This window comes from Stomoxys calcitrans, chromosome 4 (genome assembly GCF_963082655.1).
Source record: "Stomoxys calcitrans chromosome 4, idStoCalc2.1, whole genome shotgun sequence".
In the NCBI taxonomy this organism is placed as follows: domain Eukaryota; kingdom Metazoa; phylum Arthropoda; class Insecta; order Diptera; family Muscidae; genus Stomoxys; species Stomoxys calcitrans.
In genome coordinates this window covers 183,410,367-183,434,875 of record NC_081555.1, presented here as the reverse complement: position 1 = coordinate 183,434,875, position 24,509 = coordinate 183,410,367, and the positions used below count along the sequence as shown (strand labels likewise).

At 37.0% G+C, this 24,509-nt stretch overlaps 3 protein-coding genes across 4 annotated transcripts in view; 2 read left to right on the top strand and 1 right to left on the bottom strand.

The window, feature by feature from the left end:
• The first annotated feature begins 4,127 nt into the window (after positions 1–4,127).
• LOC106086402 (histone deacetylase complex subunit SAP30 homolog) lies at positions 4,128–8,611 on the top strand. The gene is made up of 2 exons (XM_013251068.2): positions 4,128–4,753; positions 8,161–8,611. The coding sequence occupies exons 1-2, from the start codon at positions 4,361–4,363 to the stop codon at positions 8,260–8,262; spliced, it is 495 nt and encodes a 164-aa protein (XP_013106522.1). The 5' UTR covers positions 4,128–4,360; the 3' UTR covers positions 8,263–8,611.
• Positions 8,593–10,154, bottom strand: LOC106086401 (exosome complex component RRP45). 2 transcript variants are annotated; one of them, XM_013251066.2, is made up of 4 exons: positions 10,007–10,154; positions 9,003–9,945; positions 8,760–8,921; positions 8,593–8,693 (listed from the first exon to the last, which is right to left on the bottom strand). In XM_013251066.2, exons 1-4 carry the CDS (start codon positions 10,070–10,072, stop codon positions 8,647–8,649), a joined length of 1,218 nt encoding a protein of 405 aa, XP_013106520.1. In that variant the 5' UTR covers positions 10,073–10,154; the 3' UTR covers positions 8,593–8,646. The 2 variants fall into 2 exon arrangements, with proteins under 2 accessions (XP_013106520.1, XP_013106521.1); XM_013251067.2 differs by having other exon boundaries at positions 8,593–8,690.
• Positions 10,155–12,888: 2,734 nt separating this feature from the next.
• The window catches only part of LOC106095892 (plastin-3), a 30,738-nt gene continuing 19,117 nt past the window's right edge, over positions 12,889–24,509 (top strand). The window contains exons 1-2 of the mRNA XM_059366776.1: positions 12,889–12,906; positions 13,016–13,343. Of these exons, the coding sequence (XP_059222759.1) occupies positions 13,272–13,343 (72 nt within the window). The 5' untranslated portion in view covers positions 12,889–12,906; positions 13,016–13,271. The remainder of the gene's footprint in view (positions 12,907–13,015; positions 13,344–24,509) is intronic.

Sequence of the window (24,509 nt, the reverse complement as noted above, 5' to 3'; positions counted from 1 at the left end):
GATCAGTCTATATGGGGGCTAAATCAAGATATAGTCCGATAAAGCCCATCTTCGAACTTAACCTGCTTATGGACAAAAAAGAATCTGAGCAAAGTTTCAGCTCAATATATCTATTTTTAAAGACTGTGGCGTGATTTCAATAGACAGACGGACGGACATGGCTAGGTCGTCTTAAATTTGTACGCTATTCAAGAAAATATATACTTTATAGGGTTGGAAATGGATATTTCGATGTATTGCAAACAGAATGACAAAATGAATATGAAAAATGGATTAAAGTTTTGTGCAACTCAATAAAGGACATTGTATTTTTAAGGTAAAAAAACCTTTATCCTTAAAAGAAAACCATTCGGTTTGAAAATAAGGCTGCATAGAATTCGAGGTAAAATTACTTAACCTCAACATTTAAAATGACTTCTTCTGCTTTTATTAATGAGTTAATTTTTGGACATTTGTATATAATTTTACTTTGGACCGTTGGTAAGTTGGGCAACCTTTGGTTTTGTAGTTACCCCTGTGGTAAATGCCAGACAAAAATAACTGATCTTGAAAGCTTAGACAACAAAAAAACTAACAACAAAAGAAATATTAGCAAATAAGAGCGTGCTAAGTTCGACCGGGCCGAATATTATATACTATGGATCGCATTTGTCGAGTTCTATGCGCGGTATCCCTTTTTAGGCAAACAAAGAATATTGAATAAGAACTGTTATGCTATTGAAGCTATATCAAGTTATAGTCCGATTCGGATCATAAATGAATCCTGAACATTTTAGAAGTCATTGTGTAATATTTCAGTCCATTCAAATAACAATTGTGCCTTGTAGGGGTCCAAGAAGCAAAATCGGGAGATCGGTTTATATGGGAGCTGTATCAAGCTTTGATCGACGATAGCATAGTTACACGCATCAAAATACAACGGCTGCGTTGGCTAGGTCATGTTGTCAGAATGGGTGAAGAAGCTCCAGCAAAGAAGTCTTTTGAAGGCAAACACGGTGGTACACGCAAACCGGGAAGACCAAAAGCACGATGGAAAGATCAAGTTGTGGGAGACAACTCGAAACTTGGTGTCAGGGATTTTAGAATGAACGCAGAAGATCGAGGCGCTTGCAACGCTATTCTATGTTCGGCTAGTGGAAGAAATATTCTGTCATAGCCAATTAAAGTAAAGTAAAAGTAAGTATATGGTAATTATATAACCTCACAAAAAATTGTCTAAAGGCGTTAAATCGCACGATCTAGGCCGGCATGTGGCACCGTCTTGTTGAAACCACATGTCATGCAAGTCAAGCTCTTGCATTTTTGGCAAAAAAAAGTTAGATATCATCTCAATGTAGCGCTCGCCATTCACAGTTACGTCCCAAACGTGAAATAAAATGTTCACCGAACTCGCCTTTCAATAAGTCCTTTGTTACGCGTGCTGTGTGACATGTGTTTTTCTTCATTCTGTTCATATGATACACAATTGTGTATGACAATTTTAACTCGTATGAATTTAATTGGTGGAATAAAATATTTGAAATTATGAGTAAATAAAAATGTACAAATATATTGCAAAATCTGGTTTTCTATTTGGGTCAATTTTAACTAAATCACAAGAAATAATTCATTATTTCGAGCATATGACAAACAATCGCGTAAGAAAATTTTAACTCATTTGAAAGCAATGGTTGGAAAGTATTTTTTTTTTTAACTTTTTAGTGTAAATAAATCCTAACAAACATATTGCATGCAAAACCTGTCATAAAATTTCTTATTTTCAGCTATCATTTTATTTGTATATGGGCACTCGTACAAAGCTTAGTGTGGTGTTTGTTATTCAATTCTAAATCGATTTACGCAAATATAGCAATTTGTAAATAATTTGTTAAGAATTATAACCGTTACCGTATTCGCTGCTTCTCACAGTATCCATTTTATTTAAATGTTCCAGGTCCACACTCTTTCACGATGCAAAACCATCCATTGGGAAAGCATTAGTATTCTATAAATTGCAAATTTTTTTTGCAAATTTTGTCCATGAACATTTTATTAAGGAACAGGGCCAAACTTCTTATATATCAATTAGTGCTGTCCTATTTTAATTTAACCCCTTTTTATAGCCGAGTCCGAACGGCTTGCCGCAGCGCGTCACCTCTTTGGAGAGAAGTTTTTACATGGCATAGCACGTCACAAATGTCGCCAGAATTTGTAAGGGGATAACCACCGCTAAAAATTTTCTGATGTTCACCGCGGGATTCGCACCCAGGCGTTCGGCATCATAGGTTGATATGCTAACCTCTGCGCCACGATGGCCTCCACCGTAATCTTAATATGTAGGTATTTTATGTATTTTATTCATATCTTTAATTTATGTTAAACAATCACACATTACTTTAAGCCAATCTTATATAGAATAGTGATAATTGGTAAAAGAATTGCCAAAGATCTTTAAAAAAAGGCATATTCTTCGAGGCGATGTTATCAGTATCAGCGCTACGGTGGCCCACACCGTAATCGTAATAGGTACTTTATCCATTTTTCGCTTCACAGGTAGTTGCCGATAATAGTTACGCTACTAACAGTCCCAAACATTTATGGGACAAATTGCCACCTGAGCGCAGTACAAGTAAAAATTTTTCTACATATCAAAAAAAACAAACCGATTTGCTTTTAAACAAGAACTCTTTTTGTAAGAAGTATATAGATATCAAATATCTGGAAGCCACCGTGGCGCGAAGGTTTGCCTGTCCGCATATGACGCGGTTCAAATTTCGGCGTGAGCACAGAAAAATATTTTCAGCGGTTGTTATCAAGATATATTCATTTGCAGGTAGTGGCAGTTGCCCAACAACAAAATATTGAGTGCACTAATTGTCAAAATTAGTGATTAGTGCAACTCGATTTTGTGTATTTATCTTGTTCGCGCCATTTTTCGTTGTTTGTGTGTGTTATCGTTCTGAACTATAATACACACACAACCCATGGCGAAACAATTGAAGGTGGTCTCATTTGTACAACAACAACAAATCATATGGTGCAATCCGCCATCTTGCCATCAAGCTGATCGACGTTTTGCTAACACACACAAAGAAATATGTGTGCGTGAGAATATGAGAGAAAGAAAATGACAACAAAGAGAATGCAAACAAAAATCTGACATCTTAATGCCGTCAAACCTGAAGAAAACCGATTTCACGGATCGTTTAACTGAAAACAACGAACCAAAATTTTATAAAATTGTATTAAACTTGACTTACTTAATTGAAATAAGTTTTTATATCAATTCTATGAACCACTTTTTTCTGTGTGCAAATTTTTGCCAAAATTCTGCTTCTATTCCATTCAGTTTTAACTAATACCCATGAAATAATTAATTTAATTACAGACGTACTACTTATTTTCATATATTTCTAATTTACACTTTGCTATATACATTTCATATATATTAACAGTTTTAGAAAAATTTCAAATTTCTAATATGTAGCATTGGAATAAGCACCATATTTTATTGATAAGATACATAGTTTTATTATCTGTTTAATACTCACCCAAGGCGGATATAAAAAGGTGGTCTTATGCGAACAGCTGTTAAGAGCAGGCCAGGTTTGACGGTACTAAGATGACAGATTTTTGTTTGCAATCTCTTTGTTATTGTCTTCTTTCTCGCATATTCTCTGCCCATGTACGCACACGTATACTCACAGGTATACAAATTTCTTTGGGTGTGTTGGCAAAACGTCTATCAGTTTGATGACAAGATGGCGGATTGCACCATATGATTTGTGGTTGTTGTACAAATGAGACCACCTTTAATTGTTTCACCATGAAAGTTGTTCATCCGTCTGTAATTAGTAGTATTAAATTAAAAAGAACAGTGCTATTTTAAAAAATGATTTTCATTCGTATCACACTATGTGTGCAAATTTAACTATAGCAAAACTTGTCATGTCATAAGACAACATTTGCGATGGCACACATAGTGCGATCGTCGTGCATGCTGTTATATATTACCTCTTAATTGTACCATGTGAACTTTTATCGAATAGCCGTCTTATTCGATTTTTTTTTTGCCACTAAAAGTCGACATCGACTTTTGTACACAAGAAGTCGATTAATCGAAAATGGACTTTAAAAAAGAGTTATTGACATTTAGGTATTGACATAAAGTAATAAGTAAAGTAACTATAGAAAGGTAACCAAAAAAAATAATTCTGGAAAATTACAACAACTTGGCAATTTGGAAACCGAATGCAAAAAAATATAAAAACACAAGTAGTTATAAAGCTTTATTTGTGTGTGTTTGTTGCAAAACAGCATCAATTTGCAAATACATAATTTACAATTTATATGTGCCAAGGACTCGTCTTCCTTCATTGCAATGAACAACGGCTTTTCAACAGAGGAAGACTCGAGAGGTGGCCATGCAGACCAAACTTGCTGTTTGATCGACGACACGGAGAGATGCCGAAATCCAGCTGGAAATGCCAGCTATAGCAAACGTATACAAAAGACTAGCAAAGACAAACGCCTCAAGCTAAGCAGTGACCCCACGTCGCAGCATATTTACATATGCGACTACCACAAAGATCGAATTCAATCGGCACGTTCCAAAAGGCGGCGCAAGGAGTCCGAAGATGACAGCAATGATACCGACATTGACCTGCCAGAAGTACCCGATCTCTATCAACTACAAGTGAACACATTAAAGCGATACAAGCGGCACTATAAATTGCAAACACGTCCCGGAGTGAAGCGCGCACAACTGGCAGACGTAAGTAGAAAACAAGTAAAAGCGTGCTAAGTTCGGCCGGGCCGAATCTTATATACCCTCCACCATGGATCGCATTTGTCAAGTTCTTTTCCCGGCATCTCTTCTTAGGCAAAAAAGGATATAAGAAAAGAGTTACTCTGCTATTAAAACGATATCAAGATATGGTCCGGTTCGGACCACAATTAAATTATATGTTGGAGGCCTGTGTAAAATTTCAGCCAATTCGTTTAAGAATTGCGCCCATTGGGGCTCACGAAGTAAAATAGAGAGAACGATTTATATGGGATCTGTATCGGGCTATAGACAGATTCAGACCATAATAAACACGTTTGTTGATGGTCATGAGAGGATCCATCGTACAAAATTTCAGGCATATCGGATAATAATTGCGACCTCTAGGGGTCAAGAAGTCAAGATCCCAGATCGGTTTATATGGCAGCTATATCAGGTTATGAACCGATTTGAACCTTATTTGACCCAGTTGTTGAAAGTAAAAATAAAATACGTCATGCAAATTTCAGCCAAATCGGATAGGAATTGCGCCCTCTAGAAGATCAAGAAATCAAATCCCCAGATCTGTTTATATGACAGCTATATCAGTTTATGAACCGATTTGAACAATACTTGGCACAGTTGTTGGATATCATAACGAAATACTTCGTGCAAAAATTCATTCAAATCGGATAAGAATTGTGCCCTCTAGAGGGTCAAGAAGTCAAGACCCAAGATCGGTTTATATGGTAGCTATATCAGGTTATGGACCGATTTGAACCATACTTGGCACAGTTGTTGGGTATCATAACAAAACACGTCGTGCGAAATTCCATTCCAATCGGATAAGAATTGCGCACTCTAGAGGCTCAAGAAGTCAAGACCCAAGATCGGTTTATATGGTAGCTATATCAGGTTATGGACCGATTTGAACCATACTTGGCACTGTTGTTGGATATAATAAGAAAACACGTCGTGCAAAATTTCATTTCAATCGGATAAGAATTGCGCACTCTAGAGGCTCAAGAAGTCAAGACCCAAGATCGGGTTATATGGCAGCTATATCAGGTTATGGACCGATTTGAACCATACTTGGCACAGTTGTTGGATATCATAACAAAACACGTTGTGCAAAATTTCATTCTGATCGGATAAGAATTGCGCACGCTAGAGGCTCAAGAAGTCAAGACCCAAGATCGGTTTATATGGCAGCTATATCAGGTTATGGACCGATTTGAACCATACTTGGCACAGTTGTTGGATATCATAGCAAAACACGTCGTGCAAAATTTCGTTCCAATCGGATAAGAATTGCGCACTCTAGAGGCTCAAGAAGTCAAGACCCAAGATCGGTTTATATGGCAGCTATATCAAAACATGGACCGATATGGCCCATTTACAATACCAACCGACCTACACTAATAAGAAGTATTTGTGCAAAATTTCAAGCGGCTAGCTTTACTCCTTCGAAAGTTAGCGTGCTTTCGACAGACAGACGGACGGACGGACGGACGGACAGACGGACGGACATGGCTAGATCGACATAAAATGTCACGACGATCAAGAATATATATACTTTATGGGGTCTCAGACGAATATTTCGAGTAGTTACAAACAGAATGACGAAATTAGTATACCCCCCATCTTATGGTGGAGGGTATAAAAATCAATACAAACAGCATTTAGGATTTCAATGTTGGCATTACATAGAGTAAAAACAAAAAGTGTAAAATGGTACATGCCGCTAGTTTTTGGAAAAATTTTATAACTTCTGTTGTTGTAGCAGTGTGTTGTATGCTGAGACGGCAGCCCTTGCGGATGAAGGACTTCATTGGGTAAATCCGGTACGTACAACCGGCAGTGTTGTCAAGTTGTTCAACTTTTCCGATTTTTGAATGTAATTTCTGAACACGTCCCGGCACGGGATAGCTGTGAGCACCATACAGGCTGGAACATTGAGGTCCGATCTGTGTGGTGTTCATGGCTGTCACTAAAAGCTTAGCTGCGAGATACCGGGCGTCCACAGGTTGCGGATAGTGGAATGCTCCATACGGAGTAGCTACAACGGCAGTCAGCGGTATCGAGCCGAGAGTCTCAGTGTGAGGCCGGGAGGCACCGACTCTTGCACAAATACTGTGCTATGATGCTCGATATGACAAGGCGGGTTATTGGAGCCTTTAAATAACTAATGGCCTCCCTGTTACCGCGGCGATCGGTCCTTTGGACCGGAACGAACCTGCTCACCTACAGGAACTTGGCGAAGATCGCCACCTCCACATGAAAATGTGGCTACAACAACGTTATTAAATAGACCGAATCAAACATACCATTATAACTCTTCTGATATCAGTAATGATTCAGTCCGCAGATATCAGACCTTGGTCAGTTACTATTTAAAATGTTTATGAAAGTTCACACTGTTTATTGAAAAGTTATTCAGCATCTCTATATTAATGGAGTAGTTGCGGGTTAACAATCTATCTGTAAATACCAGAAAGACAAAGGCAATGTGCTGTGGAATTATAACTATGTCGTCTGTAGTTGTCTGTATAGATGATGTTCTTATTGAGTACGTGGACGGTCTCAAATGTCTGAGACTGATCTTAGATCATGACCTGAAGTATGATGTACATATCAATTCTGTTATTGCTCAAGTTTACTACACTTTGCATAAGATTTATAATATGGAGCTTAACCTTTCACTGCGTATGAGAAAGACATTAGCAAATGCCCTTGTTATGTCCTCAATCTTATATTGTGCTGAGATTTATTGTGGTAATGTGGGGTCAGTTTTAAAAGGCTGCGTCTCGCAGTAAGTTTTGTGTTTAATGTTTTTGTTCGTCAACATATTACTCAGTTTGCTCCAGACTTTTTGCTCCTTTGATGATTTTCTAAGTATTCCTTCTCTTTTTAATCTGCATCCTGCGTCTTGTATTTTTAGTTCAACTTTTCACTTTTTGTAGATCTGTAAGAAACCCGCAGCTTAGAATACATCCACTTACTCCCTAACTAGAACGATATTTTCATGTCAGGGTGGGTCGGCTTCCACTGGGTCCACTATCCGCAACCAGTGGACGCGCCCGGTAGCTCACAGCTTAGCTTCTAGTGACAGCGATGAACACATCGAAGCCGAATACACTGTTACCGCGGCAATCGGTCCTTTCGACCAGAACGAGCTTGCTCACCTACAGGAGCCGGATGAGGATCGCCACCTTCACATGAAAATGTGGCTACTACAACAACATACTTTCTTGGTCCTGTGGCTATATATTGATTTCTTTAGAAAAATCTAAACAATTGTGAACCGGAAATTATTAAAAACAATTTTTAATTATTGTGTGATCTTTAACTTAGACCGTTTTGGTTTTACATTTAACCTCACTCCAAAACCTTTTTTTTTTTGTATTATTCCACAGACAATTATGAAACACTTCAAGACTATACCAATCAAGGAAAAGGAAATAATAACGTATTTCGTGTACATGGTCAAGTCGAATTCCAACAAACTAGACCTTTAGAATGGCATGAGTAACGACACAACTTGAGGCACTGGTTTTATGCTGGTGCTCCAATCGCATTAATTAAAACAATTTCTAATAGCTGTAGATGATAAGCAATTGTGACCATTTAAGTCGCATTCGTGTAATATTTTTTTAATAATATATACATACATATTTAAACATTAAAATTACGTTTATTGCATATTCACGTCGGTTCACCAGTCCAGCAATGCTCTCATCGGAATATGACATGTAGGAGGCGTCTTAGCACAAATAACATTTTAATGATTGTGATAAGTTATTGAGTTTGAAAAAATAGAACAATTTGCTAAGACAAAAAAAAGCAAATAAAAATGGGAAAATATGATTTTATTTTATTTTTTCTTAATAGCACCAAAAGTTTTATAAAATTATTTGCTCCTCTTCCTCAGAATCACTTGGCAAATCTGCTGAAATTAAAAAATAATAATAAAAATAATTCTTCCCGGCAATCGGCAAAGCACCTAAAGACATACTTGAACTTGAATTACGTTTTTGGGAAGAAGAAATTTGTTGTTGTGTTGGCGCATTAACTTCTGTATCGAAAGAAATTTCCTCTCGATTCTGTAAGCTTTCAATGTCACAATTTTCAACTCCAGACGTTTCCCATTTGTCACCAGCGGTGTTTTCCACTGAATCTGTAATACGTACATCAATATATAACAATTAACAAATTTTTTTATTGTCTTGTATGTTGGTATGGCAAAATGTTAACCCACCCTGAAAAGTTTCTTCCATTGTGACAGGCTCATCTTCACAGAATCCCTCATTGAATTTGCGAAAAACTTCTTTGTCTTCAAATGTAAAGTTTCTCAATTTGAGAATTAATCGGTCTTCTGCCAGACTTGTTATTGTGTTTTTCTTCAAGCATTCGGTAAAGCCAACATTGCAGCGCGACTCTCTTGCAGCAAGATCTTTTTCTAGTGTAGCCTTTACCAGTTCAACGACATATTTGGCATGGTGTGCAGCTCTTTTAGAGCACTGAAGAAGTAGCGCTGAGCTAGTTAGCGACGATCCACCCAGATTTAGACAGCACAATTCCCTAAAGGAGTTTATGCCAAATATCATCTGTGAGTCGCTTGTCCGTTCCTCAATGACAGTGGGATCAGCCACAGCAATGCGCCCTTCATCAAAGGTGCAGTAACTGACACAAACAGGATAGTGGTGCATAACCATAGGTAAGGGATCCTTTTCAGACTCCTTGTGTATTACCACATCATCCTCGATTATACTCACTTCAGGACGTCTATAGTGCATGAGTGCGCATAGGGTGGCTATAGAACAGCAGTCGATTAGGTTACCCTCATGGTTCAGTACATTTAGATCGACTCGTAATATCCAGACTCGTTCCTCGGCTGTTATACAAAGCGATTCCAAATCAAGACTCTTTGAATCTTTGAATGTCCTTTCTAGAGTTCTATTTATTTGAACCGTCAGTTCACAATTTCGCCCTGATTCAAAGTGAGGGGCGGCCATAGGACCCAGTTCAACGTTTATATAGAACATACCCTCATTAGGACGCGTAGCTTTCGGTTCACCAAGTTCACTGGATACTTGGCCCAGCACCTTCGTTTCTCCTAATGCAACCATAACACTTCCCCAATCTGCTCCATAGTGTATCTTTATATTTCTAAATTCATCATTTTTGCGGCCATCTAAACGCTGGTATCCATACAATAAAATCCATTATAAGTCAACAACGAAAAAATTCGCCTGTTCTCACCTGGTTCTGCTTGATGGCTTGAATAATAAAATTCTTCTCACAGGTGGACAAGGGAATTTCTTTCATATTTAATAAAAATCGAAAAAGATGATACAAACTGCGACAACCGCGTGAAACAACACAAATAAAACAACAATGATTCAAATCGATTATATACAATCGATTAATTGAGTTTGAAAAAGGTAAGGTCACTAGCCCAGCTGATGGAATTTTCCAATGTCTTAAGTTGTAGCCAATACCACTAGAACGTCAAATGCTTTGTTTGGGTTTTAATGCAGAGTTTACATTAATGGTCATTGTAATAGTATTGGTGAAAACAAAGCTGTATACATCACATGTACACATAACCATCAGTCATTACTGAAAAACCAAAATCTTATGGCGCTTTTAGACGGCACATCATGACCGCACTCATCGTGTATACGTGTTGATTACATGTTTTGCCAAAAACGTTACATCAATTTTTTTATTTTCTTTGAATTTATATAATTTTTCATACTTTACTTCTCATTTCTTACCCTTATTTGTCAATTACTGATTACATATTTCTTTGTAAACGGTAATCGGTAGACGTCATTCATCAAAAACAATCTAATGATTTTGATTTTTTAGCCACGACTGATGGTTATGTGTACATGTGACGAAACACCTTTGTTTTCACCAATACTATTACAATGACAACACATTGATGTGCCATGTAAACTCAGCATTATGATTTTTTTCGACAAATGACGTCTGTCGATTACCGTTTACGAAGAAATGTGTAATCAATAATTGACAGATATTGAAAATCACATTATGTGTCAAATAAAGTTATAAAAGTAGAAGTGAAGTATGAAAAATTAACTAAAATCAAGGAAAAGAAAAAATCGACGTACCGTTTTTTGCAAAAGCTGTAACCAACACGTACACACGATGAGTACGATCTTGATGTGCCGTTTAGAAGGGCCATAAGGCTTGTATTGTATAAAAAACTTGCTGATTTCATTCAGTGTGATTTTCATTTCATTATTCAGATAATCCAACTTGAAGCCACGCAGAGGCCAATATAAACAAATTACAATGAACTATTCCTTATGTTTAATATTTGTTGTTGAATGAATATATCTTGGCAATGTGCACCTCTGGCGAAATTTTCGTTACCATAAGAAATACATTGACCGGGATGCACTTTAAAGATGAGGACATGCGAACATCGAGTAAATTTTTTTAATGCTGGTACTACGTTCTTTTTTACGGAAAATTTTCCGAAAATCGTTCTTTCGTTGGTTTGAAAAGGTTACCACATTAGATTGTTTTGGGTTCTTTGACCAAAATGGTGCATTAACATATAAAAATTAATATGGCATCAAACAATTTATCAGCTGCTTACGAGCTGTGTACACAAAATGTGTGTGTGTGTCGTATTGAAATTCATGTATATTTTTATAACTTCAACCAATCATCGCGTTTATTTTGCGTAAGAAAATGGCTTGTTGTACAGCGATTGCGGTTGTGTTCTCAATGAGCGTCCCGAAATGTAAATTTACCCTATATGAAACAACAAGTTATGACGAAACAAACACACTTCGGCAAATTTTTCCGTTTGTTTTTCTTTTTATATGGAGTTTTAACATGAAAACCGAATATAGTACCGGCATTTATTTAGATTTTGGAATAAATCTAAATGTCAAAGGCTTGATAGAATACCTGTGATTCTTTCTGAAATCTTAAAAACATGTTCTATTTGATCCATAAGCAACAAAACAGTGTTATAATGATAAAAATACAAATATAAAAAACATTTGAAGAAAATAAGTTGTAAAACCAAGTTTTTTTCTAAAACAACTTCGACATTTCAATTTACGCCATTTACCACTCAAGGTAGTTTCTTTAGGGGTAGATTTTTGTTGTTGTGCTAATGACCCTACCTCTTAGTTGTACCATGTATATTGATATATCCTCAACGAAATTTTCGTTACCTGTACCGTTACCGAAAATTTCGCTTGGAGGTACGCCGTTCAAATAAAATTTTCTTTGCGTAATAAGATGACATAATAGACATTGGTAAATTTTTTCTTGCAACTGCGTATGAAAATGTATATTTAAATAGAATACAATGGCTCACACACAAAAATATGCGAACAAGCAAGCACAAAAAAGACAAAAACATTCGCAACGAGTTCAGACATCGTTTAGAATTCCTTTCGAACTGTTGGGAAAAAATGTGCCCTGTTTTAGGGCAAAAGAATCCAACACAGAGTTATCAATTCCATCAGAACAGTCGGAACAAAAATTCCTATAGGTTCAAATAAATAACTATGTGAAAAAGCCAGTTCAAAAACATCCGACCCAGAGTTCAGCCACCGTTCAGAATTCCTACCGATCTTTCGGTATAAAAATTAAAAAAACATGCGACTGGACGTTCAGATTTTTTTCAAAACTGTTGGAACAAAAATTTCTACAAACAGTCCAGAAATTGTTCAGAATTCTTTTCAATGCGTCGGAACAAAAAAATTTGTGCGACAAGACGATCAGTTATCGTTCAGAATTCTTTCAGCGCTATCGGAAAAAGAATCCTACAGACAAACACTTCAGAGATCGTTCAGACCCCTTCCTCAATGAACCAAACAGTATTCGGAGTGATTTCGGTAAAATCTTGTCTGAAGAGTTCAGCATTTGTACAGAAATGTCTGACATCCAAAATTTTGTTTACCGGGTCGACACATTTTTTCTCTCAATGTGGGAGCGTATTTTTATCTGTCAGAGATATCGATTTAAAACCGACTAATATCGATTAAAAATTATCTGCTATTTCTAGACAAAATTATCGAAGTTTATTCATCTTGTGGCATCTCTTTTTCCATCATAACGTTGACTTCAGACTTGGTTTAATCGTTTTCTCCTTCTTTGACCGGATAGTTAGTGGCTAATTTTAACAAAACATTCAACAAAACAACATAATATAATATACAAAACAAAAAAGAAAAACAAATAATTACATTTCAGATTTTTTTCTTTATTTACAAGTAATTTGAAAACAAGTTAACCGAAAAGAATAAACGTCACAAAAAAAAAGAAGCGAGCGAAAGTGTTAGTGAGAAAGAGTTACATACACACAAATAAAAACCCAACTACTTACTCAAGAAGGAATTGGGATAAGCAGATATGCATGATATTTGAAACAAATATAAAAGAGAAAACTTACAATTGGAAAAATATTTCGTAGTTTTAAAAAATTACATTTTATTTGTTTGCCACCAAACACTAAAAGAAACACGATAAAATGTCGATAAACAAATTCACAAAAGGCCTTTCAGTGGATGAAAAAGCGGAGATACAGGAGAAATTCATAGAGGTAAGATTTATGTGCTTCATCCACTCACACTATGGCCCCCCACTACATATACCATAATTAAATATTGTGGTTTTAAGTTAAGAGCAAACTACCTTCTTGATGAGTCACTTAAGTCACCATACCTACTTAGTGAAGAAATGTGGTAGGTGTTAGCTGAGGAGGGAGCAAAGCAGAGCCAAACATGTCGCTTGAGTTCCGAAATCGAAAGCTCATTTCTAGCCCACTCGTCACCCGTTAACTTTGTGTGCGTAGAGGGAGTGTACAAGGTAGAAAAGTGTGTTTACAACATTCAACCCCCCATTTGAGGATTTCTTTGTTCGTTCACAAATTCAAGGCCTAACTAACTAACATGCAGTCAGTCCCCACATCCATAATATTCATATACATATGTATTGACAATGTCAAAGGGTGTGAGACGAGGATGAGTTGGAGAGTAACAGCAAAAGCAATACGAAATACAAACAAATATTCACTCACAGCAACTACAAAGCATTGCATTCAGACAACATGGCACATGGGTGTTGCCGGCAAATTTTTGTTCGTACAAACTAAGCAGGCGCAGCATCAGAATGGGGGGTAGCCGCGAAGAAGAAAGAAAAATTCCAAATCCTATCCATCAACATTGCATGCGCTCGCTTTTGTATTTTATATCCGTTTGGGCGACGTATCATCGTGGATTTGTTGTTATAAAAGAGGGTGCCATGGGGGTGATAAATATCATGCAAACGCATGAGTGTATCATTGTGGTATAGTAGGCATAGTGGCCTTGCGGGGGGTTGGTGAAACTGTGCACCATTCTCTTTTATATTTTACTTTTGTCTTAGTGAGACAAGGGGTCCAAGCAATTTACGTTGAAAACTTAAACTAGGAAGAAGGATGTTCTTTTAATAATGTGTATTAAATGTTGGAGAACATTGTTACATTTTGACATCATTTTCTCTGGAAATTTAAATTTCGGAAATATCTGCAAGGCCATTGTAACACTAGACAAAAAAATTGTGTATTCCATGAACATTCCATTTAGGATCAGGGGCATACTTCCCACATATCAATGAGTGCTGTCCGATTCAAGTTTAAGTTCAATGATAAGGGGCCTCCTTTTTAATGCCGAGTCTGAACGGCTGGTCCCACTGCGGCGTTGAGAAGTTTTTACTTTGCTGCCCTACCCTAAATTATACAGTACGTCAAATTGGGTACATCAATGTCTTTCTGCTGCACACGGGTTAAGTTCTTGAACGATCTGCTGATAAAGGGGCTGAAGCTCATAAAAGCTGCATTTATTATCAGATTTTGCTGATATTTGAAGGAGTGAGTTTTTTAAAGCTTCCGATATCTGACCCAAATTTGGTTCAGATCGGACGATATTCCAATATAGCTTTATTATTACCTGATTTCGCGTAAAATTGGAAACAGTGACATGCGAGCCAAATATGGTTCAGATCGGACTATACCATATAGACCGACCTGCCGATAAAGGGTCTGAAGCCCATAAATGCTTTATTTACCACCCGATTTCGCCAAAATTTGAGCATTGGGTTCTAAGTCACATTTGGAAATAGCTGCTATATAGACCGATCTGACGATAAAGGGACTGAAGAGCGTAAAAGCTTTATTATTACCCGATTTTGCGTAAAATTGGAAACAGTGAGTGGCCGTAAGCGTCTTAACATCCGAGCCAAATATGGTTCAGATCGCACTATATTTAGATATAGCTACCATATAGACTGATCTGCCAATAAAAGCCCATAAAAGCTGCATTTATTATCCGATTTCGCTAACATTTTAAGCAGTGATTTGTTTTAATCCTCCCTACATCCGATCTCAGTATGTTTCAGATCGGACTATATTTACATGTAGCTGCCATATAGAGCGATCTGCCGATAGAGGGTCTGATTTCGCTAACATTTAAAACAGAGAGTTGTTTTAAGATTCCCGACATCCAATCCGAATATGGTCCAGATCAGACCATATATTTGCCATATAGACAGATCTGCTGATAAAGGGTCTGAAACTCATAAAAGCTGCATTTATTATCAGATTTCGCTGAAATTTGAAGGAGTGAGTTTTTTAAAGCTTCCCGATATCTGACCCAAATTTGGTCCAGATCGGACGAAAGTTGGAAAGGCTTTTTAATAAATATGTTTTATAAAATCGTCTGTAGTTGGTGCATAATAAAAATTGAACGAAATGTAAGTAGAAAACAAATAGAGTTATCCTAATGACTTTTTCTGCGTTTTGCAGATAAGACTGCGGTGAAAAAAAAAAAAATAATAAAAAAAAACAACCTAACTACCAGGATACCTTAGAAAGTTCTACGTCCAACATTTGACGTCATAGATAGTACTTCGGGATAGTATCGAAAAAAATACTGGTAAAAAATGTGTCGTTTGAGAACGGGTTGATGAGAGAATTTTCAAGGCTTCAGGTGGTCCGGGGGCCTGTTGGTTGGCATTTAAAGTTGGTTACATCGGCCTTTCGAAAATTTGTTTGTTTCCCATTTTTCGTTTACTTCGCACTTTTCTAATGTTTAAAAAATTGTTTAATTCTTCATCTTGGATACCTTTTTTGGAATTATAGCAAATAAAAATAAAATATTTTGTTGCTTTTTAACCAACGTTTCGTCAATAACTTTTGAATTCATCAGGGGATGTATTATTTCCATCTATTTAAACAAATAACAAAATAACGATTATGCACAAAAAGATTGTGTTCATATTTTCAAAAAAAAAAAAAAAAAAAATCTGGATAATGCTTAAAAACCACTACAAAAAAGTGCCCTTGAGGATTACCGAAACTCATCCAGATTTGGTTATATGCAAATTCATTTTTTTGCCCATGAACATTCCACTAAAGATCGGGCAAACTTATCACATATCAATGAGTGCAGTCCGATTCAAGTTAAGGCTCAAGGATAAGGGGGATCCTTTTTATATCCGAGTCTGAACGGCATGCCGTAGTGCGACATCTCATTGGAAAGAAGTTTTACATGGCATAGTACCTCGCAAATGTTGCCAGCATTAGGAGGGGAAAACCACCGCTGAAAATTTTTACTGATGGTCTCGCCAGAATTCGAACCCAGGCGTTCAGGGTCGTAGGCGGACATGCTAACATCTGCGCTGCGGTGGGGAAGTTTGGCCGAACAACAATTTTTATTTGTTTCCTGATTTGGATTGCTGACATTATTTTAAACTACTTTGCCTTATAGAGAGTTGCATCCGTTTTTTCAGTTTAACTGAGTAGTCATTCATTATTATATATTTATATTTAAGAAAATTTTTTTTATAATATTTTAACTTAAATTTAGTCTATTAGTCAAATGAGGTCTTAGGGCTTGGCTAATATTTAAGCAAATAAATAAAAAAGCTACACAATTTTGAAATCATAAAAGTTTTGGGACCATTACCAAAAATGGCGAGTTGGAAAACATTCGTTTTCGTGTTTTTCTTACAATTTTTTCACTTTGTGTGTTCGTTTCCAAAAAAATGTAATCGTACTACACGTGCACTGATTTTTAAAGTGGATTTATTTAAACATTTCTCCAAAGATTATTTTAGTCTTTTAATTTCTCTCATCTATGAAAATAACAGAATATCTACTCATTTTCTCGATGTAAGCCTTTTTTATTTAATGTTAGTTAAATAAAACAAGGGTAGATTTCTCTCCAATTAATAAGTTATGCCGATTCGATTCTTTAATAAACTTCATATTACAAACGTTTTGCCTTGATCAGTAATTCGTATGTGATTTCAAAGTTTGTCAGGAACACTAAATATGTGTCACAATTGATTTCAACAATTATAACGCTGGAGTTGAGTCTAAATGTTGAAAACTAATGTTCATATTCACAAAACTATAAGAAGCGTTAAAGTAGGCTTATTTGACAGATTTCCTTTATAGAGCAGTCAAATAAACCTTCCATAAAGCTGTTTTAAGTTTTGTGAATACATGTTGGATATTCATCCAATATAGTATTAGCATTTAACTAAACCGAAGTTTTAAATCAAATTGGTCAACTGGTCAAATAATTGACATTTTTGTTTAGAAACTCGATCCCATAGATTCTTGACACATGTTTTCTTTTGAATATCACAAGCAAAAAATTAAGACGCACTTATTAAAAGACAGATCAGCGATTTAGTGGTGAATCAATGTATGCCCACACATGCGAAGACAGCATTTATTTGTAGTAGAGTAGTAGTTGTCGATTTTTGTCGATGAATGCATCGCTGATTTCGCCTAGAACTCTTTATACACCTTCAACCACTGCCAATAGTTTATATCGGACCGTGTTTTGCATTCTTTGTTCGACTGAGAATCTTTATGATGATATTATACTGACCCAAATGGCATGATTGAATGATTGTGCATGCATGGCACTGCACTAAACAATGCACTTGCAAACATCTACATCTACATCTACACGAATATTTGTACATAAAGATATCGTGACATCACTTTGAAGCAGTGTCAAGTTAATTAAACAAATGACGGACTGCATTAAAGATCGCTTTCAGCAACACCATTCGATTGAGTCTTTATGTGAGTGACAGTGAGTGAATGTGTACCACCGTCACCTATATTAAATTTGTATGCATGCTATTCGTTTACTCGAATGAGAAGCGCGCGCTCTCGTTTGTAAAAAAAAGAAAAATAAATATCCATGTCCCTTCCGCAATACGTCAGTCCATCCATACAGTACGATTTTCCCAAAAGCCATTGTGGCGACACTCAACTACACTCAGGACAACAAGTAATGGCGCTTAATGGATAATGAATGTTACTCTGGCATGGCACCGTCGAATGCCACGCACACACTCATACATATTATTTATTACTTAAACATATCCACCCCAATGGGAGTTTAATGACACTTGAGAATATAGATAAGAGCCATTTGCTATTGTCGAATATGACATGGAACAGACGTTAGACTTACTCTTTTAAAATGCACGAATTATTTTTAATTTATAAGATTTTTAAGTATGCCATTGATTGCATTACTTTTTCAGTACACGGTAGTAGTCTGTCTACGAATAACGTACAGTATAGAAAATGACCGCTTTCACATTTAAAGGATATTACATGCGTATAAGAATTATTTCGAAATTAGCACGCGTGCCAATACCCCATAACAAGTGGTTAGTAACTTTAAATTGTGACAATAACACTTACCAACACAAAAGATAACAATCATTCGTTTTAGCCGAATAATTTACACGCAACATCGTAGTAATCTAAAGTTTGCCAAAAAAAAAATGGTTAAACAATTTGAAGGATTAACTTAAATTGTCACTAGATATAGAGGAAGCTTTTGACAGACTAGATCACTCGATTATTGTTAATAAAATGCATACTTATTTTGGATTCTCTGGCTCTGCTTGTTCTCTTGTTAAGTTGTATCTTTGTGGACGTTATCAGTACCAGTTTGCAGTGACGGTGTTTGTTCCGATTTACTGCCTGTTATTAGTGGAGTTCCCCAAGGGTCTGTCCTTGGGCCACTATTTATGAATGATCTGTTTGACTTAGTGTCGTCGCATAATTGTTTGCCTTTTGCATTTGCAGATGACGTTCAACATCTGTTTAAGTGTGATTCAGATTTTCCTGATGTACTCCAAAGTGTAATTGACTATTCATGTATGATTCTGTATGATTGGATGTGCATAAATAAATGGTCGATTAATACGGGCAAATCAAAGGCAATGAGATTTGGTATTGGGACAGTTGATGCTTCAATCCGTGTTAGTAATGGTAATATTGCCTTTGTGGATCATGTTTAATTATTTTAGACAGTGATTTGAGCTTTCAGTCTCATATAAACTCTGTTGTATGCAAGTTAATTTCATGTTGAAAAAATTATACAGTTTGGAATTGTGTCTGTCCTTGAAAATAAGAATAAAGCTTGCACATGGGTTAATTATGCCAATTTTTCTATATTGTATTGAAGTTTATTCGGGTGTTCCTGGGGTTGTTATTAGAAAACTCCAAAAATGCAAACGCAAATGCAAATTTTGTCCATGAATATTCCACTGGAACAGGGGCAAATTTCTCACAAATCAATGAGTGCAGTCCGATTCAAGTTTAAGCTCAATGATAAGGGGCCTACTTTTTTTTAGAAAACTACAGCTTATTTTTAATAGGGTTATTCGTTTTGTATACTCGCTTCATATTAGCGAACATGTAACGCCATACTTGACCGACGTTTTGGGTTGCAGTTTTCATGATTTTTTGAAGGCTCGTGTCATCTAGGAACCCGCAATTATCAATACCCAACATGTGTTAAAAATCCACGAACATTTAAACCATTTGAATGGCGTATCTTACAATTTTAAGTTTTTCTACTCCTTATGGTAAAATGTTAATGAGGATAATAAGGATTCGATTTGAGCAAGAAACAATTACGTTCCTCCTCACTAAGGGTGGGGCTTGGTACAACTCCGTGATATTTGTACTTAATCTAATCCATTCTCGAAGAAATTTACTTTAAATGATCAGTTGTTGTTGTTGTTGTTGTTGTTGTTGTTGTTGTTGTTGTTGTTGTTGTAGCAGTGTGTTTTACACCGAGACGGCAGCCCTTGCCGATGGAGGATTCCATCGGGTCAATCCGGTACGTACAACCGGCTGCCATGGGATTGAAATGATCAGTTGTTGGACAATGCTACACATCAAAGCACAGAAATTCGATCGATATTGGAAAACATATTCAAACAATTCGGAGGTTTTTAAGGCGTGTAGTAGCTTTCAAGATGTAATATAAAGCACATAATTTTAATTCATGGCCAAGAAGCTTAAACTTTATTATAAAAATAGGGATGGGGCTTTTGTTTGTGGCCAGTTTGAAAAATAGTGCCTGGGAGGCCTTATTTTGGACAATTTTCTTCGGCTTTCGGGTCCGTATGTTAACAAAAGTGTTATACATTATAAGAAAGTCTATTATGAAACGGCAAACTAAACTGATCATAAATCAAGCGACTGTCAAGTGAAGAGAATTGCGCCCTCTAGAGGCTCAAGAAGTCAAGATCCCAGGTCGGTTTTTATATGGCAGCTATATCAGCTTTTTTACCGATTTGCGACATATTTAGCAAAATTATTGGAAGTCATAATAAAACTCCTCATGCAAAATTTCAGCCAAATCAGATAAGATCGCCACGTGAGAAATCGGATAAGAATTGCGCCCTCTAGAAGTCAAGACCCCGGATCGGTTTATATGGCAGCTATATCACGTTATGAACTGATTTGAATCATACTTAACACAGTTGTCGGAAGTGATACCACAACACTATGTGCAACATTTCAGTCGAATCGGACGAGAATTGCCCCCTTTAGCGGCTCAAGAAGTCAAGTCCCAAGATCGGTTTATATGGCAGCTAAAGCAAAACATGGACCGATATGGCCTATTTATAGTCCCAACCGACCTACACTAATAAAAAGTATTTGTGCAAAATTTAAAGTGGCTAACTTTGCTTCATCGAAAGTTAAAGTGCTTTCGACAGACAGACAGACCGACGGACAGACGGTCGGACATGGCTAGATCGACTTAAAATGACATGACGATCATATTTCGCATATTTCGAGGTATTACAAACAGAATGACGAAATTAGTGTACCCCTTTCCTATGGTGGAGGATAAAAAAATGACTGGAATCAAAATTTGAAAGGATTTTTTTAAATATTTAAAATACTTTCAAATGTTTTTCAAATGATATTTACATTGAACAGAAAGGAGATTATTGAAAAACGGCCACGGTATTCAATTAATTTTGCATTTAGTATGTGCCTATTTTGTAGGTTGCTACAAACCGCATGATCCTTTAGTCAAACTCATAATAGAGTTAAAACTGCCTCGATCAACGGCGCTTCTTCTCTTATTTCTGATTCCAAGTCTCGAGGTATATTTATCCATTAAGTCTTTCCATCGGAGTTCTGGTCCTCACCTTCTGAGTGTACAGTCCCGTTAATATAAAACGACACTATGACCAATCGTAGTAGTTTTTAAACGCTTAACTATATCGAGGGTCATAATAGCGTTTGCATAGTCGGCTTTTCCGTTAGTTTAAAATGTTGTTTAATATTTAAAAGATTTCTGATATTATTGTCTTTTAGAATTTGGATACTAGGCATTAAGGGTGTATCCTGCCCTTCTCTGGATTTTGCATTGTGGGTCTAATAAGTCTACAATACTGAAGACTTTTTAAATTATCCAGTTTCGGATTCAAGGCAAATTTACTACTTGTAGTGAACATGTCGATTTGTAAATATGCGTTCCATTTATGAACAGGACGCAAACTTCTCACATGTGAATGGGTGTCGTCCGACAGTATATAGACTGAACGGCGTGCAGCAGGACGACAACATCTAAGGAGAAGTTTTCACATGGTTAGCTATCTCACTAATGACCCCAACATTAGGAGTTGTTGTTGTAGCAGTGTGTTATGCAGGCGGCAGCCCTTGCCGATGAAGAACTTCATCGGGTCAACCCGGTACGTATAGCCGGCTGCCATGGGATTGATCACCGCTGAAAATGAAAATCTTATGTTTCCGCCAGGTTTCGAACCCTGGTGTTCAGCGTCTTGGGCTGACTTGCTAACCTCTGTGCCGCTGTGGCCTTCAAGTAAAATTTTTTTTCGTTTTTTTTCTCTTTTAACACAATTACGAAGTACTTGCTGTAAGTTATAACATTAGACGGTGACACACCCTTAGAAGCGCACACAAGGGCAATGCATACCGTAATGCTGGTGTTCGGTCAGCGATATTGAACAAATAACAAACAAACTTATAGCAGACACTACGTTTATGGGCTCTTCGAAATGAGCGTTGTCTTGGGATTTACATAATTCCCTTCATACAAGATATGGCCATAGTATGTTTATTTAGAAATTAAAGATATTCCCAACATACGAGCAGGATGGACAATTCGCCAGCCAATAGGCTTGAGTCATAAATGCTATCTCTGGCTTTTATTCTTTGGACAAAATGCCACATGATTCAATCGCTAACCGTCAACTTCCCAGAAGTGTATCACATAGACTGACAAATCTAAATGGCATTTGTAGTTTTCGCTCTAAGTGCACATTGCAGTATACACCCGCTGATTGCTGACTATCTCAGGTGTTGTCACCATTTTGTTTGTTTTGATTTTGTTTTATTTACATGTTAACCCAGACATACATAGGAATTTATCACGTACATATGTACTTGGTACGAAAAAAATTCATTTGGTAGTCTTATCATTCCTTAGCTAGAGCTCATTTAGTGGGAGCAGTATGCAAGAGTAACAAGATTTGGCACAGCTAAATCGTTCAATTGTCATCGTTGTGTGCGTGGAATGGATAATTAAGCAGTGGGATTGCATAATATGACCAGAGAGTGTGGACGGCAACAAAGCTGATGTTTCCATTTGAATGTAAACGATGCAAATGCCCAATATTTGTAGCGCAAGCACACTTCCATGCACAACAAACCGTGGCTGCAGATTGCTTCATGATTTCCAACAATGCGCGGCAAGACATAGTATTTATACAATGGCAGCACCGTTGCTCTACGAATTGTGTGCCATCCTCATGAGCAGCAATAGAAGGAGGCGTAGGCTGTATTGGGACAAGGCGTCAATGTGGTTTTAACCTATCGATTTCAAATGAAATTAGGATCTACGTTGACTTTTACTTTCTTCGTTTCGTCGTTCATACGTTCGTTCGTTCGTTCGTTCGTTCAACTGTGAAACCAATTTTATTATATTGTTGTATCTATAAAAATGCAGCCGCCTGTAATGACTGTCCACAACATCAAAACTCGATATCGACATCTACACACAAAAGCGGATCACCGTACATGTTTCTGGTTTTCTTCTTTACTCTTGCGGTCTGTTTTGCGGAAGTTTATGAATAATTTCTTCGGCTCATTTCATGAGACATCTATCTGCACAAACAGACGTACCAAAGATATGTACGATTGTACTTTTATTTGTGTACAAGCACAAAAGAAAGTTAAATATAAATGCAAGTAAAAAATATTCGCAAATGAGAAGATGAAATGCTCGCGTTAAACGTAAATATGTGTGACTGAATGTGTGCCCCCACCGAAGAAGAGATAGTCAAATCCCCAATTCCCACATCGATACGATACGAATGTGCTTTGCAAAGAATAACAATAATACCGACAATTCAGCGCCAAATTGCCGCAAGGTGCACGTTTTCATTGATTTTTTCACCAGCAACCTGAAATTAATGAGGTTTAAATGCAGTCTAATTTGATTTAATACACAACAAAGATTAAATTCTACACCATGTAATGTTAAATGGTAGTACAATTTGTTAATTTCCAAGCACACAGCAAATGTTCTATAGTATCCCTTTCCTCCTCTTCCTCCTCTTCCTTGACGTCCTTACAGCTTTTGCAGAAGTCGTTACTTGCAACCTTTATTCCGATCAGACAGTGACCTGTCATGATGGACGCAATGACCGAGACGTCTGTTTTAGCCAGCGACAGCAAAGCCGAGCTCTTCAAGTCTGGATGGGGGGCACAAAATTTTAAGTATTTGGAACCCGCATTCGGGCCTGACCCTGAAGGTTTAGCTTACATGTCGATAGAGGTATACCAGACCATGTACCACAGACTTGCAAGTTCGTTTGCTACACAATTCTCTGGAATATATCTGTGTCTCGACAACGTTGTGAGATCTGCAAAAGACGAGGGCAGTTTATTGAATTCAGATATACGCTCATCAGAGATTTAATGGCTGTCTGGCTGCCTGAGAGGACATTTATGCCAATTGTCTTTAAGACAATAATGTCATCTTAACCAATCCACCACTTCTTTAATTGCTAGGATCTCCTCTTGATACACACTAAATTGGTCATTGAACACCCCAAAGCCCATCTGGTCGTCTAGTGTGGAACCATCCGTGTTGAAGTTTACGTACCTTCTATTACCAGGGCTATTCAATCCCATGGCAGCCGGTTGTATTTATCGGATTGACCCGATGGAGTTCTTCATCGGCAAGGGCTGCCGCCCCAGTGTATAACACACTGCTACAACTACAACAACAACAACAATCGGATCGCAATAGGAATATTCATTTTTATCAAATAGCGGCTCAAGTTATGTGTAATACACATTATCTGGAACATCTGGCATTGTATCATGGATAACAAGGTGTTATTGTAGCCACAT